Below are 17,286 nucleotides of genomic sequence, written 5' to 3'. Positions count from 1 at the left end.
AGCCCAGTTAAAGCTTTGTTCTGAAGTGGAGGGAAAGGCTTTCACAGTAAACAAGCTGAGGAGTTTTAATGATAAACTTCCCATTGTCCTCAACTCCTTGTGTGGGTGTTTCTTTAGAGTGGGACTGGTAAACAGTCAGTACGCTGTGACTCTGGTCCCATTTTGGCCATGGTTTGGCTTGGCAGGCAGGGCCTCCCCAACAGCAGCTGTCTAAGCAGTACCAGTAAAGCGGGACAGCTCTGTCAGCACAGACAGGAACGCCCCACACACACACCCCCACACTGTCAGCTCTGCTCTGCCCTCTCAGCGTTTTATTAATGACTCTAGGACTGCAATCTAGAATGTATTGGCAGCTTCACTATTCTGTTGTGTTGATGTCCCAAGTCTGGAATAAAGTTAATCTGTGTTCATGTTGTCATCTTGCAGTTTTATGTGTGTTTTGGTCATTTGTCCATTTTAAAAACATGAAGGGTTTATGCTTGCTTTACCCAGGGGTAGAGTTAGAGGAGTTTGGACTAAGACCTGTTGACGTGTATGGTAATGAGCGCTGCGTACATTTCTTGCTACAAATGAAACCTTTATGTATTGTGTTCTTTCTAAGGAAAACATCTGCTCACCATTTGAGGCTCATATGCTTCAAGTGAAGTGTTCCTGAGAGCTAAGCTGTTCTAAGTAGTTCTGTTCCGTGTTTCAGACATAGTTCTGAGCAGTTGTTTTCTCCTGTCTTCCAGAGGCCTTAAGGGGTTCTATATTTTCTGTGTTTCAGTTCTTAGCAGTTCTGTTCTGGGTTTCAGAAAAGGTTCTAACCAGTTCTATTTCTCCTGTTGTGTTTCAGAGGAGGTCGACTACAGCAGCTATGGGACTCACTCTCTGACCCGAAAGAAGAAGGCTGTGGTGGCCCTGCGGAACGACGTCAACAGGAAGCGACCTCACATCCGCATTGGCATGCCGCAGGACTTCCGGCCAGTCTCCTCCATCATCGATGTGGACATCTTGCCAGAGTCCCACCGCCGCGTTCGTCTCTACCGCCATGGTTCTGACAAACCCCTGGGGTTCTACATCCGGGATGGGACAAGCGTACGGGTGACGCCCCATGGCCTGGAGAAGGTGCCTGGGATTTTTATCTCCCGCATGGTGCCTGGGGGCCTGGCTGAGAGCACGGGCCTGCTGGCTGTCAATGACGAGGTCCTGGAGGTCAACGGCATTGAGGTGACTGGGAAGACGCTAGACCAGGTAACGGACATGATGATCGCCAACAGTCACAACCTGATTGTCACAGTGAAGCCGGTGAACCAGCGGAACAATGTGGTGCGAGCCAGCCGGATATCCGGCAGCTCCGGTCAGTCGTCAGACAGCAGCGGTTCCACCGGCTACCCCAGCCTGTCCACCGCAGCAATGGCGACCGGTGCCCACGGCTACCCCGACGAGCTGGAAAGCGATGAGGAGTCAGACATCGTCATCGAGAGCAGCCTCAAGCGGCCGTCGAGGCGCTCCAGCGCATCAATGGTGTCCGTGGCTTCAAGAACGTCACGCTCCCATACCCAAGCCCCTCCCCAGGCCCCCGTGGAACCCACCAACCCCCCGATCCGACCCCTCTCTGTGGTTTCCACCTCCTCCTTTCACTCCCAGCCCTCCTCCCACTCCCAGGCCAGCCTCAATGGCCTTTCCCACCACGGCAGCCTCAGCTACATGCTGCACAGGGACCTGAACCTCCAGCACCCCCAGTTACAGACCCCCCAGCATCACCAAACCCAGCACCACAGCAGCAACCCAGCCCTCCGGGAGAGCAACAGCAGCCTGCACAAAATCCTCAGCACCATGAGGACGGACCCTCGACACAGCCTGGCCCTGCCCCGGGGAGGGGTGGAAGAGGATGGCACCGTCATCACCCTATAATACACACACCTACACTAATAATACACACAGACACACACACATTGGACGTGAGCTGGAGCATCCCCTGCCCGGTATACCCACCATGAGAATGAACGTTGTCCCTCAAACCTCCTACTAATTTTGTTACATTTTTTTATAAAACAAATAAGGACAGTTTATTCTGTATTGTTTGAGTTTAAGGTTTTCTATGTCTTGTAAATTAGCATTTTAGGCCACTAATGTGTAAGCCTGATGGGATTCACCTGCTATCCTTTAGTGGCCACTTTTAATCTGAACCTCTATCTCCTTTTTGGGACCAACTATGAGCTTTTGTTTTTAAGAACAATTCTATGTTTCTGTACAATGCTGCCTGTCTACTGATTCTCTGTATTTTACCTGTGTATTCACAGATTTATCTTCTCAAATAAATTATTCTAAGCTTTAATAAGGAGAAGTGTTGGATCAACACATGTACTAAAACTCTTACTTCCCTTACCAGCAGTCATTTATACCTGGTACATTTTGAACTGCTATCAAGCAATACTTCCTACACTGAACATAGTCTATATCCTGTTTCGTCTTCTCCACTGGTTGTCTGTTTTTGGAGCTCCAGGAATGCAACATGCTCTCTGGAAAAAAGCCACTATCTGACTAGCACCCCTCTCACTTCACCGCTAATGAATCCTTATCTTTACTGTTTACTCAACTCATCTGCTTGGCTGTGAACCCTGTTAGTTACCGCAGGCAGGGGGATGTGAACCCTGTTACAGCAGGCAGGACTGCTAAGAGGTGAAGGTGATAACACCTGAATCTGCATCTGCTTAACCTCACTCATTCACTTTCCTACACTGTGTTGGGCACACGCATTGAGATCCATGTACGGATCCAGTGGTACTTTGGTTTACAAACGTAATCTATCCATCCATGGTATGGTTAACTTTCATAGAGTACATGGATTCAGTGGGACACTAAGCCATCCATCGGTGGTTTGATTTTTGTATGGGATTCTTCTCACCATTATTCACATTGTAGTTCAAGGCTTTTAAGCTGTCAAGGTTTGCAAAGTCATTTTTTTTTTGAACAGTCTTATTGTTTCAACTCTTTTAAATCTCCATGTTAGTACCAGGATTAACATTGTATTATCACCCTATTTTGGTTCACAAATATGTCATTTTTGTTGCTCTTTCCTTTTCCTCTCACCATAGGCTGCTTTGGTTACCTTGGCACTGTTCTTATGACCATAGTGAGGTTATTCCATGCATATCTTTACTATGCACAGTCAGTTCAACCCTATTGAGTAGTGCTATAATGTTTTGGTCACTTCCCCCTTCTGGTAGTACCCTGTACCATCGACTCAGTGTGAGCCAACATATTCACGCCTAGGAAATATTACAGGTTTTATATTTATTACAGAAACGTCTAGTTTTTTTCTGGAATAATGTCTATTGTTTTACTGTCTCTTTTTAATGTACATAAGGATTTTATAATAGATTTTTACAAGGGAAAAACAATGACATATGAACATAATTCCATGAGGTATTATGGTACGAGGATGATTATGATGGGGAATATTTCAGCATATCATGTAAACTGGACTGTTTTTATTCTATGAGATGGTGATGATGCTGTACAGACATTGCTATACATTCTCCACACATATTGGAGAAAAGGTTTGTAAAACACTTTGTGCCTTTTTAATTCATTTTAGTCCAGATATGTACTGAGCACTCAAATGTAAACAATTGAATGGATATTAGGGCTTGATCTGTAATTGCTCAATCAATATTTAGTAGGCCTAGTTGCTCTTTCAACATAGTAAACCGTAAGTATCACTTCAACTAATTTCCACAGTTGAAATTCAAACCCTAAATGCAATTAATTTGAATTGTATTGTGAATATTGTGTTTATATTTTCTTACTGTTTTGTAAGTTTTGGGAGATACATTTTAAAATAAAGGTTTAAAATGCACTTGCTGTCCAGTTTTTCATTCCCATTTTCTATTGTAGAAAGTTGACTCATGGTTTCCTGTGTTTTTACACGTTTCTAATGGCAATTGAGTCATCAGATTTCAGTATTCAACTTTAGAGGAAATTAGTGAGAAAGAGACCTTATTTAAAATTGCGCCTTTTCACTTAGCTCTACTTGATCCTTGTAAGCCGCCATCAGATTCAACCACGTGATTTAATCAGCTGACAATCATAACACGGTAGCTGAAAACAAAAATAAACAAAAGGGGGAAAAGATGGAACCTAGGATGGAAAATAGGGTAGATGTTCTCTCCCCGCTGGAGGAGTCCAGTGCCGAGGTGAGTCGGGACAGTGGCATCGTGTCGCAGAGTGTGAGCAGTTTATCCATGTTGAGCGAGGCCCTAAGCAATGGTACCGTGTCGCAAAGCCCCAGCTTCGACCCAGCAGTCTTGCGGAGTCCGAGCTTCAACTCCGAGGAACCCGACACGGACCCAGACCACAACGAGGAGGATGAGATACTGAGACACACTGCCCTCAGTTACTCCTCTTACATCAGAGATACAGCTGAAGACGAGGTTAGAAAGAATCAACCTTTCCGATGGATGTAAAATATATCATCCTGTCTATGCTGGGAGGTGCAATAGCGCTAGCCAAAGCTAGCTATAACTGGATACGCGTGATGAGAAATGTCACTTGACTGGTTATAACCATGTCCTGCTTTCTATACCCCACAGATCCTGGGTTTGGAGAAAAGTCTGGAGGAAATGCTTACTAGGGTGGATGAATTTGTTGGAATGCTTGACATGGTACGTGCTCAGAGATCGGCTGTATTTGAAATATGTATTTCGTTTACTTGAGTAATTTGTATTACACAAGGCTGAACTGCACTCTATTGTATTTTTTAACAAGATACTTTCAAGAGCTGTAATTTGTATTTTCAAAATCCTTTTCTATACCATTTTTTTTTTTATAGCGCTTCAGTTTTGTGGGCACCTCTCACCCTGCATTGGTATCAGAAGTCTGATGGCACTATGGTGTGATAAGAGAATCTGCGAAATCAGGGCTGTCCAACCCTGATCCTGGAGAGCTACCATCCTGTAGGTTTTCACTCCAACCCTAATCTAGCACACCTGATTGTAATAAGTAGCTGGTTGATAAACTGAACCAGGTTAGTTACAACTGTGGTTGGAGTGAAAACATACAAGAAGGTACATCTCCAGGAACAGGGTTGGACACCCCTGTGCTAAATGAACTAAATATAATTGTATATGTAAAAATTGGCATTTGCAAAGCATGCTGAGTATTATTCTAATGAGTTCTGCCTGACATGGTCAATAATACCCAATGTGCTTTGCAGTTAATTTTGCTATGTTCATTTTCATATTTCTATTTTGGTCATTTAACAGACGCTTATCCAGAGTGACTAACAGTCAGTGCATTCAACTAAAGTAGATAAACAACATATTACAATTAGAGCAAGTCAAATGTTTCTGTAACTGTTACTGAGAATGTTGTTGCTGTTCGGTCCTACTACTTGGAAATGTATTTCTGTATTTTGTAGTTTGATACATAGCTTTTTATGGTATATTGCCATTCTTGCACATCCCTGTATGCGCTGCTCTTGTCGTTGTCCTTGAAAGTGGGTGAGAAATGTAATTTTCTTCCACTGGTTATAGATCCGCAACGACACATCACAGATTGTCAACGAGAACCTACCTCAAATACATAGAAAATCAGAAGATATGAGACAAATATACAGAAAGATTGACAAGTTGGATGTAAGTGTGATTTACTTAACGTAATTGTTAATGACCAGGATGATGTCATTGAAATCCTGACATGATCTGTGTAGCAAATGGCACCCTATTCTCTATTTGGGGCACAGGTATGGTAGTTCTGTATCTGACCCTGTTCCCTGGTGTTGTGTCCAGGTGTTTGTGAAGATGGTGGGTGCCAATGTGAATGTCATGGAGGAGCATGTCACTCAGGCAGAGAAGGAACAAGGAACCCTGCCGGGCGCCTTCAGAAAGATCTTCCGTACCATTAGTGTCCCGAGCTTTCTAAATGTGAGGATTCAATCAATCAATGCACATCTCAGTCAACCATTAAGGCAATATCCATTTGGAGTGTAAATGCTGTATTCCTATACTTAATCACTATCCCCCTGAACCAGTATCTCTGTGTTTTTTATTTTATTTAACCTTTATTTAACTAGGCAAGTCAGTTAAGAACAAATTCTTTTTTACAATGACGGCTTACCCTGGCCAAACCCTAACCCGGACCATGCTGGGCCAATTGTGCGCCTCCCTATGGGACTCCCAATCACAACCAGTTGTGATACAGCCTGGAATCGAACCAGGGTCTGTAGTGATGCCACTAGCAAAGTCTTCTCTAACGCCCAAGAAGCTCCGACTCAAACTGTCATTCACCAGCTCTGCAAGCGTTATAATGTCAAAATACGTTCGCTGATCACCAAATGTGGAGTTTTGCTGAGCAACTATCTTCATTTACTCCCGTTTATGCCAGTATGTACTTCCAAAAAAAGGTGTAAATAAAAATTTACAAGCATCTGAAAAAAAGCCTATTTGGCACCTCCAATCATTCATTATTGCCACGCACAGGTCGAAAGTCTACAACAGCTCAAAACATTGGAGGTGCCGAAGAGGCATTTTTTTCAGTTGTCCATAACGGGAGTACATCAAAATCAAATGTTATTTGTCACATGGAGGCGGCAGGTAGCCCAGTGGTTAGAGCGTTGGACTAGTAACCGAAAGGTTGCAAGATCGAGCTGACAAGGTAAAAATCTGTCGTTCTGCCCCTGAATAAGGCCGTTAACCCACTGTTCCTAGGCCGTCATTGAAAATAATAATTTATTCTTAACTGACTTGCCTAGTTAAATAAAAGTAATACAAAATACATGAAATGCTGAATACAACAGTTGTAGACCTTACTGTGAAATGCGTACTTAAAAGCCCTTAACCAACAATGCAGTTCAAGAAATAGTGTTTAACAAATATTGACTAAACTAAAGTAACAATAAAATAACAGTAATGACGGGGCTATATTCAGGGGGTACTGGTACTGAGTCAATGTGTGGGGCTACAGGTTAGTCGAGGTAATTTGTACATGTAGGTAGGGGTAAAGTGAGTAGCAGCAGTGTGAAAACAAAAGCGGGGGTGGATGTACATAGTCCGGGTGGCCATTTGATTAATTGTTCAGCAGTCTTATGGCTTGGGGGTAGAAGCTGTTAAGAAGCCTTTTGGACCTAAACTTTGCGCTCTGGTACCACTTGTCGTGTGGTAGTAGAGAGAACAGTCTATGACTAGGGTGGCTGGAGTCTTTGGCAATTTTTAGGTCCTTTCTCTGACACCACCTGGCATTGAGGTCCTGGATGTCAGGAAGCTTGGCCCCAGTGCTGTACTGGGCAACTATCATCACAAAGATGGTTGCTCAGCGAAACTCCATATTTGGTGATCAACGAATGTATTTTGACATAACACTTGCAGAGCTGGTGAATGGGAGTTTGAATCAAATCTTTCTGGGCTTTATAGAAGTCTCTAAAGTACAGATACTGGTTCATATCTCCCCCTAATTACAAATTTTGTAACTTTTTACCCATTTTTCTCCCCCAATTTTGTGATATCCAATTGATAGTTAATCTTGTCCCATCACTGCAATTCCCGTACGGACTCGGTAGAGGCGAAGGTCGATAGCCATGCGTCCTCCGAAACACGACCCTGCCAAGCCGCACTGCTTCACTGCTTGCTTAGCCCGGAAGCCAGCCGGACCAATGTGTCATAGGGAACACCGTACAACTGGCGACTGAAGTCAGCGTGCATGCACCTGGCCCGCCACAAGGAGTCGCTAGAGCGCAATGGGACAAGGACATCCCGCCCGGCCAAACCCTCCCCTAACCCGGACGACGCTGGCCCAATTGTGCGCCGCCTCATGGGTCTCCCGGTCGTGGCTGGCTGCGACACAGCCTGGGATTGAACCCGGGTGTGTAGTGACGCCTCTAGCACTGCGATGCAGTGCCTTTGACCGCTGCGCCACTCGGGGAGGCCCCATAATTGTTATTATTAAATGGTAGTTGTTCTGACCTATAAATTGCTCTCAATGGATGTATTTGTATTTTCAGAACTGCATTGTTGGTTAAGGGCTTGTAAGTAAGCATTTCACGGTCTACAACTGTTGTATTCGGCGCATGTGACAATTGTATTTAATTTAAATCCATAACTTTTGTCTCTACAGAAACCAGCCAGCCCCAGAAGGCAGCAGCATCAGGAGCTTCCCCCAGTGTTGAGAACAGATGATTATTTCACCCCACACCCAGGACACTGAAAGTTTGTCTCAAATAGCACCATATTCCTTACATATTGTATTACCCATTGTTTTCTGGTCAACAATAGTGCACTATATAGGGAATAGGGTGCCATTTTAGGAGGCTACTTGAAACAGATGCCTACAGCTCCCACACATCGCACATGCAATGGTCAGCCTGACTCCTCTAGGTCAGGTGACCTCAGTCTGCATGGCTGTCTTGACTGGACCAGAGCCATAGATGGATATGGCTCTGGACCTGACTATAGACAATAATACTAGTGTCCTCTGAACTGGAGGATCTGACAGTTTCAACAAGCAATATAGTGTTGGCTCTCTCACTATCAAGTGGCTGTGAAGACGCTGAAGAAATCAGACTGGATGCGGACACCTGAAAAAGGAAAATTGTGTTATTGATCTGAAGACCTTTCTTCTTCAAGACTCTGTTTTTCAAGTGCCTCTGAGTGTTTCCCTTTATTTTATTGTGTGGTCACCTGTTGAATTAAATTGCTATAAGGAAAATGTTATTAATCATCACACTTGTACTCTCACCAATAGTATGATTTGAAGTATATGATGTTCAAGCTTGAGTAAAACTTAACATGACGTTTTTATACTGCTATTGTTTCCTGTTTGTATGGCCTAATACTGGAGTGGAATTGGCACTTTGTAATTCTCAACACACTGCACCAAGCAACATTTATTTGTTGAACATATTTTGTCATAGTTGTATATTATTTGATACTTTTGTCACTAATGATCATCATACTAAATAATTATCAACAAAGTTGTTTCTTATTGACTTTATCAGTAAACCCTCATCTGGAAAGCTGTTACTGAGTTTCACACCACCACAGATATCAAAATATATCAGAGGAATACACAGCTAGCTGCTACATAAAGCACTTGTTGAAAACTCAAATATTTTATGTCACTTTCTCTTGGCTACAAAGAGCTCATGTGTGAAATAACTAACTAAATAAGAGTTTGTTCTTAACTGACTTGCCTAGTTAAATAAAGGCTCAATTTAAAAAATCTGAATCTCAATGCTATACAAAAGTATACATTGTCATATCCATTAACTCAGTTGTCCATGTAGGAATTTGTTCTTAACTGACTTGCCTGGTTAAATAAAAAGTATTCTCAATGTTATACAAAAGTATACATTGTCATTAAACGTAACATTTCATATTCATTTCATTATCAATGTGCTGAAAATAATTGAGCTACCAAGGTTGGTTGCACTTTGGTATTTTCTCCCATATCATTTTGATGGAAACGCCCATTTGGGTGCCATTCATGCTCGTAGGTACCCGTCAATCAAACCGAAGAGCGCATCTATTGGTTGTTTAGCCCCTGTATACGATAACACAAGTTTTTTTTCCGGATGAAGCGGGAGAGACTTGTTGTGCATCCACACTGGATTACTAGCAAGTTGCATATTAAGGTAAGTTTCATATTACGTTTTAAACAACTATTCAACAATAAAACATGTAGTTTATAGGGGAAATTATTCTTTGCAACACAAAGTAAAAGTTTAGCTGTCTTTTTCTGAGTGGAATGATGTACTGACATTAAACTAGTTAGTTCGCGAGCTAGCTTGCTACTGTATATAAAAAGTTCGCTATGTAACTCAGTATTCATTCCGTTAACTGACGTTAGCTAGTGTTTCCAGTTTTGAGATCTAGCTAGCTAGTTAGCCATTCTCGTGCTCATGTTCTCTTGATAAGTGGATAAATACATGATGACAAACTGAAGTTTTATCTTTTCCATTCATTATAATTCCAATAATTCAGAATGATTCTTCAACACGTGGAATGTGCTCATCAGAGATGCGCTTTTGGCTACGTCATATTCAAGTCGCATTTTCCTCTCCAGATTCCAACCTGCACTTTGAATCATGGCAAGCAAACCGGTTTGGGAGCAGATAGGTGCAGGCTTTGTTCAACATTATTACCAACAGTTTGATTCTGATAGAACCAAACTCGCTGATCTCTATGTGAGTATTTACATTTCAACACAGTTAGAGATGTGTAATGGTGTTTCATGGACCAACCTTGTCATCTGGAAACCTGGGGTGACTCTCCTCTCTTAATTCCTTGCTTCCTTCACTTGGACTTTCTCCTTCAAATAACCCTACAGTTTTCAGCATTGCTCATGTGAACCACAATCCCAACGCTGTGTTTTAACGTTTAGAAACATCAATCATTGCTTACAATAGGGCTTCCGAAACATATGGCCCTTTCATCATCGAAAAATAATCCTTCAAATAAAAAAGATACACTTACTGTTGCAATTTTGCAAGATCCATACAGCTATGGGTACTGCAAGCGATGTGTATTAATGTTCAGTTTGAGTGTCAGGACTCTTAACAACTCCCCTGTACAGAAGACGCCCACGTCCAATGACTTATGTGTAATGGATTGGAATTTAGAGTCATGTTCAAGGGCTATCCTCCAAATTGCTTTGAGATAGTGGCATGGATGGAGAGGATAGAAGGAATCGAGGAAAGACTTTTGAGATGGACCCCTGGGGTGTATTCATTGGTCAGATTCCGTTGCAAAACATAACCGTTTATTCCAAGCGGAAAACATTTTACAACGAAAACAAGAATTGCTATTGGTCAAATTCAGGTAGGTCCCTCCCATTTCGCAAAGCATCTTGCAACGGAATCTGACTACTGAATACACAGCTGCTCATGTTGTTTAGTGTGTAACTGATGTGAGATCAGTGAGAGCTCACTGTCTTAATAAATTATTGATGTTTGTGTGTCCAGACTGATGCGTCATGTTTAACATGGGAAGGAGTTGGTTTCCAGGGGCATAAAGCCATTATGGAGAAGATCACTGTAAGTGACATCTTCATTTAAACTTCAAAGTAATTATAATGTATAGCCTAATTAATTTAACATGGTACAGACATAAAATACCTCTTCTCTCCCTTACTGCAGAGCTTACCGTTCCAGTCAATTCAGCACAGCATCACCGCACAGGACCACCAGCCCACGCCAGACAGCTGTGTAATGAGCATGGTGATGGGACAGCTCAAGGTAGATCATTTCAAAAGTAGTGGACACATGTTGAGTGACTTGCTGGTGTAACAGGGAGATCATATCAGAAACTCACCCACAGCTTGAGGTGGCGCCAGTGATTTGCATCCTTTTCAGTGGCACAACTGGTGTATATATTGTCAAGTTGACAGTCACGTGTGTTAACTGTTTGTGTAGCAGAGGATTGTAGTCAAGCCAAGTCAGAGGCGAGTTGAGAGAAAAAGCTAAGCTAACACAGTGACGCGGGTTACAGTGGTGCCGTGACCTGGATTCACAGTTAAGCTTAGATCAACGGCTGGGGTCACCGTAGTGCAAGTTTAGAGGGGCGAGAGTAACTGAGTGACATCGAACCAGAAACTCACCAACTGCTTGAAATGACCCTACTTTAAGCCCAGTCAAAGGCAAGTTGAGGGAGGGAATGAAGCTGCTAAGCTAGCATAGTGATGCCGGTGAACCTGGGTACAAAAAAGTCATGAAATAAAGATGGATATCTGCACACTTGGGCTGAAACATTCATCGGTGTCTTTATTTCACCGCTGAACATGGGAACATGGAAGGAGCTGCTCCTGTTTTCATTTTAATACCACCTAAAGACACTTGTTGAGCTTAACTGTAATCAATTTTAAAATCAAATCGATGGTTCTTATTGTGGTTAATTTCTACTGTATGTAATGATTAGGGTTGCACATTTTGGGGAATATTCAAAGGTGGAAACTTTCTATGGGAATTAATGGAAATATATGCAAATTAATATTAATACTGTTTAAATGTAGATGTTTTTTTGCATTGGATATTTACCATGTTATATGGAGACAAACATTTTTACCTTAAGTAGACATAATTGCAAATGATTAAATCCTTCCAATAGAAATAAACAATTTAGTTATGAAATTAACTTTAATTAAATTAATTGACTCTTCACATGGGAGGATTTCACTGAACAACAAAAGAAAAGGAATATTGAATGATCCTCAATGATCCATCGCATCTCGCAAAAACATTTTCAACATAAATCTGTAAAATGATAGTCAAGAAACTAAGGCTTTGGTTGTCTTCCTCTCAAGCTTCCATGAGTTCTCCCTGGACCTCCTCAATGTCCACCTCTTGAACATCAGACTCTGAGGCCTCATCTTCACTGTCTCTTTCCAACCTTGTTGAGAATGGCTCATTGTCAGGCTCAAAAAGCCTCAAATTTGCCCGGATGGCCACCAATTTTTCAACCCTTGTATTGTTCAGCCTGTTGCGTGCTTTGTTGTGTGTTCCCAAACAAGGACCAGTTGCGCTCTGAGGTGGCTGTTGGTGGTGGGATTTGGAGGATGATGGAGGCAACGGGAAAGAGCCTCAGATCCACAAAGTCCCTTCCACCAGGTGGCTGATGAGATATGTTGGCACGACGGCCATATTGCATCTCCATCCCAAAGCCCTTGCATGGAAGTGTACTTCAGTGATCGGCAGCTTACCGATCACTGTACCTGTACACAGCCAAACTGTAAATAGCACACCCAACTACCTTATCCCCATATTGTTACTGATCCTCTCTCACCCAGTATCTCTACTTTCCCATCATCATCTGCACATCAATCACTCCAGTGTTAATGCTAAATTGTAATTATTATTATCCCTACTCTTCTACATTTGCACACTGTACATATATTTTTCTATTGTGTTATTGACTGTACGTTTGTTTATTCCATGTGTAACTCTGTGTTGTTTTTGTCGCACTGCTTTGCTTTATCTTGGTCAGGTCGCAGTTGTAAATGAGAACTTGTTTTCAACTGGCCTACTTGGTTAAATAAAGGTGAAATAAAAAATAAAAACTTTGCCAGACTGCCAAGAACCTTGCCCTCATCCAGGCTAAGGTGGCGAGACACGGTAGTAATGACACCATAGGCCTTTTGATCTCTGCACCAGACAGGATGCTCTTGCCAGCATACCAACATGTACGCTGCGGTGTATATTGGCTTCAGGCAGAAGTCTTCATGCTTTTTGATGTATTTCAGAACTGCAGATTCCTCTGCTTGGAGCAACAGTGAAGAGGGCAGGGCAGTACGGATTTCTTCTCCTACATCTGCAAGCAGTCTGAACATCAGACAGGATGGCATTGTCTCCCTCAATCCGTGCAATGGCTACTGCTATAGGTTTCAGGCTGCTTACCACTCTCTCCCAAAATACATCATCCAGGAGGATTCTCTTGATGGGGCTGTTCATATCGTCAGACTGTGATATGGCCAATTCTTGGAGACTCCTTCCCCTCCAGGAGACTGTAAAACATGATGACAACACCACCCCAACGGGTGTTGCAGGGCAACTTCAATGTGTTGCTCTTAGTCTTCTCACTATGCTTGGTGAGGTAGATTGCTGCCATAACTTGATGACCCTTCACATACCTAACCATTTCCTTGGCTCTCTTGTAGAGTGTATCCATTGTTTTCAGTGCCATGATGTCCTTGAGGAGCAGATTCAATATATGAGCAGCACAGCCAATGGGTGTGATGTGAGGGTAGGACTCCTGCACTTTAGACCAAGCAGCCTTCATGTTCGCAGCATTGTCTGTCACCAATGCAACTACCTTCTGTGGTCCAAGGTCATTGATGACTGCCTTCAGCTCATCTGCAATGTAGAGACCGATATGTCTGTTGTCCCTTGTGTCTGTGCTCTTGTAGAATATGGGTTGAGGGGTGGAGATGTAGTTAATTATTCCTTGCCCACGAATATCCGACCACCCATCAGAGATGATTGCAATACAGTCTGGTTTCTCTATGATTTGCTTGACCTTCACTTGAACTCTGTTGAATTCTGCATCCAGCAAATTAGTAGATAAAGCATGTCTGGTTGGAGGGGTGTATGCTAAGCAAAAAACTTTCAGAAATCAGAGGTGAACCAGTTGCATACACAGCTCGAGCAAGATATTCATCAGCATTTCTCTGACTACGTTCCTCCAGTGAGTCAAAAAAACTTTGATTCCAGGAGGACCATGAGCTGTTGCTATCGATAAGGTGTCTGATTCATCATTTTCACCTCGAATAGAAGTAGAGGGACTTTTGTCAGAGGTTGCTTGTTGTGAGTGCTGAGGGAACTTTATGCACTTGGCCAGATGATTCTGCATCTTTGTTGTGTTCTTCACATATGATTTGGCACAGTATTTGCAAATGTACACAGCTTTTCCTTCTATATTAGCTGTAGTGAAATGTCTCCATACATCAGATAGTACCTGTGGCATTTTCCTGTAAAGATTAGAAAAAAGAGTTAAAAAAAAAACACAATTCCATGTACAGATAAATAGTTACGGAAATTAGATTAAACAACTCCTTTGTAAGGTAAATGTTTTAAAATGAAATATGTATGGAAACAGGTGAATTAACACTCCTCAGTTAGCAGGCTCAAGCCAGCTGAAACCCACATGGTAGCAAAAACTAACTAGCAGAAATTGTTAACAAGTTAGAAATGATTTAAACACACTTTGCTGTAGGCTACTATTTATTAGTTAACAAAAAATCATGTACAGTGGGGCAAAAAAGTATTTAGTCAGCCACCAATTGTGCAAGTTCTCCCACTTAAAAAGATGAGAGGCCTGTAATTTTCATCATAGGTACACTTCAACTATGACAGACAAAATGAGGGGGGGAAATCCAGAAAATCACATTTTTTATTTATTTATTTGCAAATTATGGTGGAAAATAAGTACTTGGTCACCTACAAACAAGCAAGATTTCTGGCTCTCACAGACCTGTAACTTCTTCTTTAAGAGGCTCCTCTGTCCTCCACTCATTACCTGTATTAATGGCACCTTTTTGAACTTGTTATCAGTATAAAAGACACCTGTCCACAACCTCACAGTCACACTCCAAACTCCACTATGGCCAAGACCAAAGAGCTGTCAAAGGACACCAGAAACAAAATTGTAGACCTGCACCAGGCTGGGAAGACTGAATCTGCAATAGGTAAGCAGCTTGGTTTGAAGAAATCAACTGTGGGAGCAATTATTAAGAAATGGAAGACATACAAGACCACTGATAATCTCCCTCGATCTGGGGCTCCACGCAATGATCACAAGAACCACACGGGGGGACCTAGTGAATGACCTGCAGAGAGCTGGGACCAAAGTAACAAAGCCTACCATCAGTAACACACTACGCCGCCAGGGACTCAAATCCTGCAGTGCCAGACGTGTCCCCCTGCTTAAGCCAGTACATGTCCAGGCCCATCTGAAGTTTGTTAGAGAGCATTTGGATGATCCAGAAGAAGATTGGGAGAATGTCATATGGTCAGATGAAACCAAAATAGAACTTTTTGGTAAAAACTCAACTCGTCGTGTTTGGAGGACAAAGAATGCTGAGTTGCATCCAAAGAACACCATACCTACCGTGAAGCATGGGGGTGGAAACATCATGCTTTGGGGCTGTTTTTCTGCAAAGGGACCAGGATGACTGATCCGTGTAAAGGAAAGAATGAATGGGGCCATGTATCGTGAGATTTTGAGTGAAAACCTCCTTCCATCAGCAAGGGCATTAAAGATGAAACGTGGCTGGGTCTTTCAGCATGACAATGATCCCAAACACACCGCCCGGGCAACGAAGGAGTGGATTCGTAAGAAGCATTTCAAGGTTCTGGAGTGTGGCCTAGCCAGTCTCCAGATCTCAACCCCATAGAAAATCTTTGGAGGGAGTTGAAAGTCCGTGTTGCCCAGCAACAGCCCCAAAACATCACTGCTCGAGGAGATCTGCATGGAGGAATGGGCCAAAATACCAGCAACAGTGTGTGATAACCTTGTGAAGACTTACAGAAAACGTTTGACCTCTGTCATTGCCAACAAAGGGTATATAACAAAGTATTGAGAAACTTTTGTTATTGACCAAATACTTATTTTCCACCATAATTTGCAAATAAATTCATTAAAAATCCTACAATGTGATTTTCTGGATTTTTTTTCCTCATTTTGTTTGTCATAGTTGGAAGTGTACCTATGCTGAAAATTACAGGCCTCTCTCATCTTTTTAAGTGGGAGAACTTGCACAATTGGTGGCTGACTAAATACTTTTTTGCCCCACTGTATGTCATATAAAATATTCATCCCACCCAGTATTGTAATAAAAACTTACCAGAAAGCATGTAGTCCTTGGCTCAGACAGTGTAGTAGTGTGGACTCAATAGCATCTCATTAGTGTGCAAGATCTTGAGAATCAGCTGCACATGCGATGGACGAATGCACTGTGCGTGCAGAGGGTTGCAGTTCCATTTTATTGGGGACAGTTTAACCAAAATATGCCACATATTTGCCTTCCATATGCCATATTTGCCTTACATGTATACCACAAAAAAGGTTCACTGTTATAAGCTAACTTTTTGATGAATTTAAGCAAAATTCCCGGTCTTAACTTCACATGGAAAATTTCCTGGACATTTGCGGAAAGTTTCAGACCCTTTGCAACCCTAATAATGATAGATTAGTAAATTATATTTGTAGAGGATGATGCTGATCTGTTCTCTTTTCTTTAAAAGGCTGACACGGACCAGGTGATGGGTTTTCAACAAACGTTCCTGCTGAAGAACGTGGACAACAAATGGATCTGCACAAATGACATGTTCAGATTGGCACTACATAACTTTGGAGCATAGGAGGAAATGGAAGGATCACGTACCTTCCACAGAGTTAGCTTTTTATATTACTTTTCAACTTTACGTGTGTGTGTGTGTGAGAGAATGATTGTCAGATTCTTGTCTTCAATAAACTCATTAACCAGTTATTCTGTATTAGGAGGAAATTGAAACAAATGTGTTCTGGACAGTTAACTGCATACTGTTACAGTGGTGGTGAATTGTGATGTCCAGACATGGTACACAGGAATACAACATAATAAATTCATTCCCAAATAAGTTTCTGGAACGATTTGCCTTATTCTGTTATTCAAACTATACCTATTAGTTCCCAATATTGGATAACATTTCATCCATACATGCCTTGTTATTAGCAAATGGCACCCTATAAAACACTTAAACTCAACTTTGGACCTCGAAGCCAGTTCCACTGCATTTTTTCATTGTTCCTTTATAATCAGGGACTGATTTAGACCTGG

The 17,286-nt window shown here is 42.2% G+C and overlaps 3 protein-coding genes across 4 annotated transcripts in view; all 3 read left to right on the top strand.

Moving 5' to 3' along the window:
• LOC120022222 (partitioning defective 6 homolog gamma-like) overlaps window positions 1-3,844 on the top strand; it is a 42,055-nt gene extending 38,211 nt beyond the window's left edge. Inside the window, exon 3 of the mRNA XM_038966102.1 lies at window positions 836-3,844. Within this exon, the coding sequence (XP_038822030.1) occupies window positions 836-1,896 (1,061 nt within the window). The 3' untranslated portion in view covers window positions 1,897-3,844. The remainder of the gene's footprint in view (window positions 1-835) is intronic.
• Window positions 3,845-4,058: 214 nt separating this feature from the next.
• LOC120022254 (biogenesis of lysosome-related organelles complex 1 subunit 4-like) lies at window positions 4,059-8,777 on the top strand. 2 transcript variants are annotated; one of them, XM_038966139.1, is made up of 5 exons: window positions 4,059-4,418; window positions 4,578-4,649; window positions 5,520-5,621; window positions 5,775-5,909; window positions 8,095-8,777. In XM_038966139.1, exons 1-5 carry the CDS (start codon window positions 4,119-4,121, stop codon window positions 8,182-8,184), a joined length of 699 nt encoding a protein of 232 aa, XP_038822067.1. In that variant the 5' UTR covers window positions 4,059-4,118; the 3' UTR covers window positions 8,185-8,777. The 2 variants fall into 2 exon arrangements, with proteins under 2 accessions (XP_038822067.1, XP_038822068.1); XM_038966140.1 differs by lacking the exon at window positions 5,520-5,621.
• A 749-nt stretch (window positions 8,778-9,526) lies between these two features.
• On the top strand, window positions 9,527-17,077 carry LOC120022558 (nuclear transport factor 2-like). The gene is made up of 5 exons (XM_038966509.1): window positions 9,527-9,610; window positions 10,042-10,162; window positions 10,940-11,011; window positions 11,114-11,212; window positions 16,712-17,077. Exons 2-5 carry the CDS (start codon window positions 10,064-10,066, stop codon window positions 16,826-16,828), a joined length of 387 nt encoding a protein of 128 aa, XP_038822437.1. The 5' UTR covers window positions 9,527-9,610; window positions 10,042-10,063; the 3' UTR covers window positions 16,829-17,077.
• Window positions 17,078-17,286: the final 209 nt, after the last annotated feature.

The sequence above is a fragment of the Salvelinus namaycush genome, chromosome 27 (assembly GCF_016432855.1).
Source record: "Salvelinus namaycush isolate Seneca chromosome 27, SaNama_1.0, whole genome shotgun sequence".
Taxonomy (NCBI): domain Eukaryota; kingdom Metazoa; phylum Chordata; class Actinopteri; order Salmoniformes; family Salmonidae; genus Salvelinus; species Salvelinus namaycush.
This window is presented reverse-complemented; position numbering and strand designations above follow the sequence as displayed.

Excerpts from the sequence above, each read along its gene's own strand:
- LOC120022254 (XM_038966139.1), top strand. The coding sequence starts at position 4,119 with ATGGAACCTAGGATGGAAAATAGGGTAGATGTTCTCTCCCCGCTGGAG. Across the intron at positions 4,419-4,577 it reads GAGATACAGCTGAAGACGAG|ATCCTGGGTTTGGAGAAAAG; the intron begins GTTAGAAAGAAT and ends TATACCCCACAG. Across the intron at positions 4,650-5,519 it reads TTGTTGGAATGCTTGACATG|ATCCGCAACGACACATCACA; the intron begins GTACGTGCTCAG and ends CACTGGTTATAG.
- LOC120022558 (XM_038966509.1), top strand. The coding sequence starts at position 10,064 with ATGGCAAGCAAACCGGTTTGGGAGCAGATAGGTGCAGGCTTTGTTCAA. Across the intron at positions 11,012-11,113 it reads CCATTATGGAGAAGATCACT|AGCTTACCGTTCCAGTCAAT; the intron begins GTAAGTGACATC and ends CCCTTACTGCAG. Across the intron at positions 11,213-16,711 it reads TGGTGATGGGACAGCTCAAG|GCTGACACGGACCAGGTGAT; the intron begins GTAGATCATTTC and ends TTTCTTTAAAAG.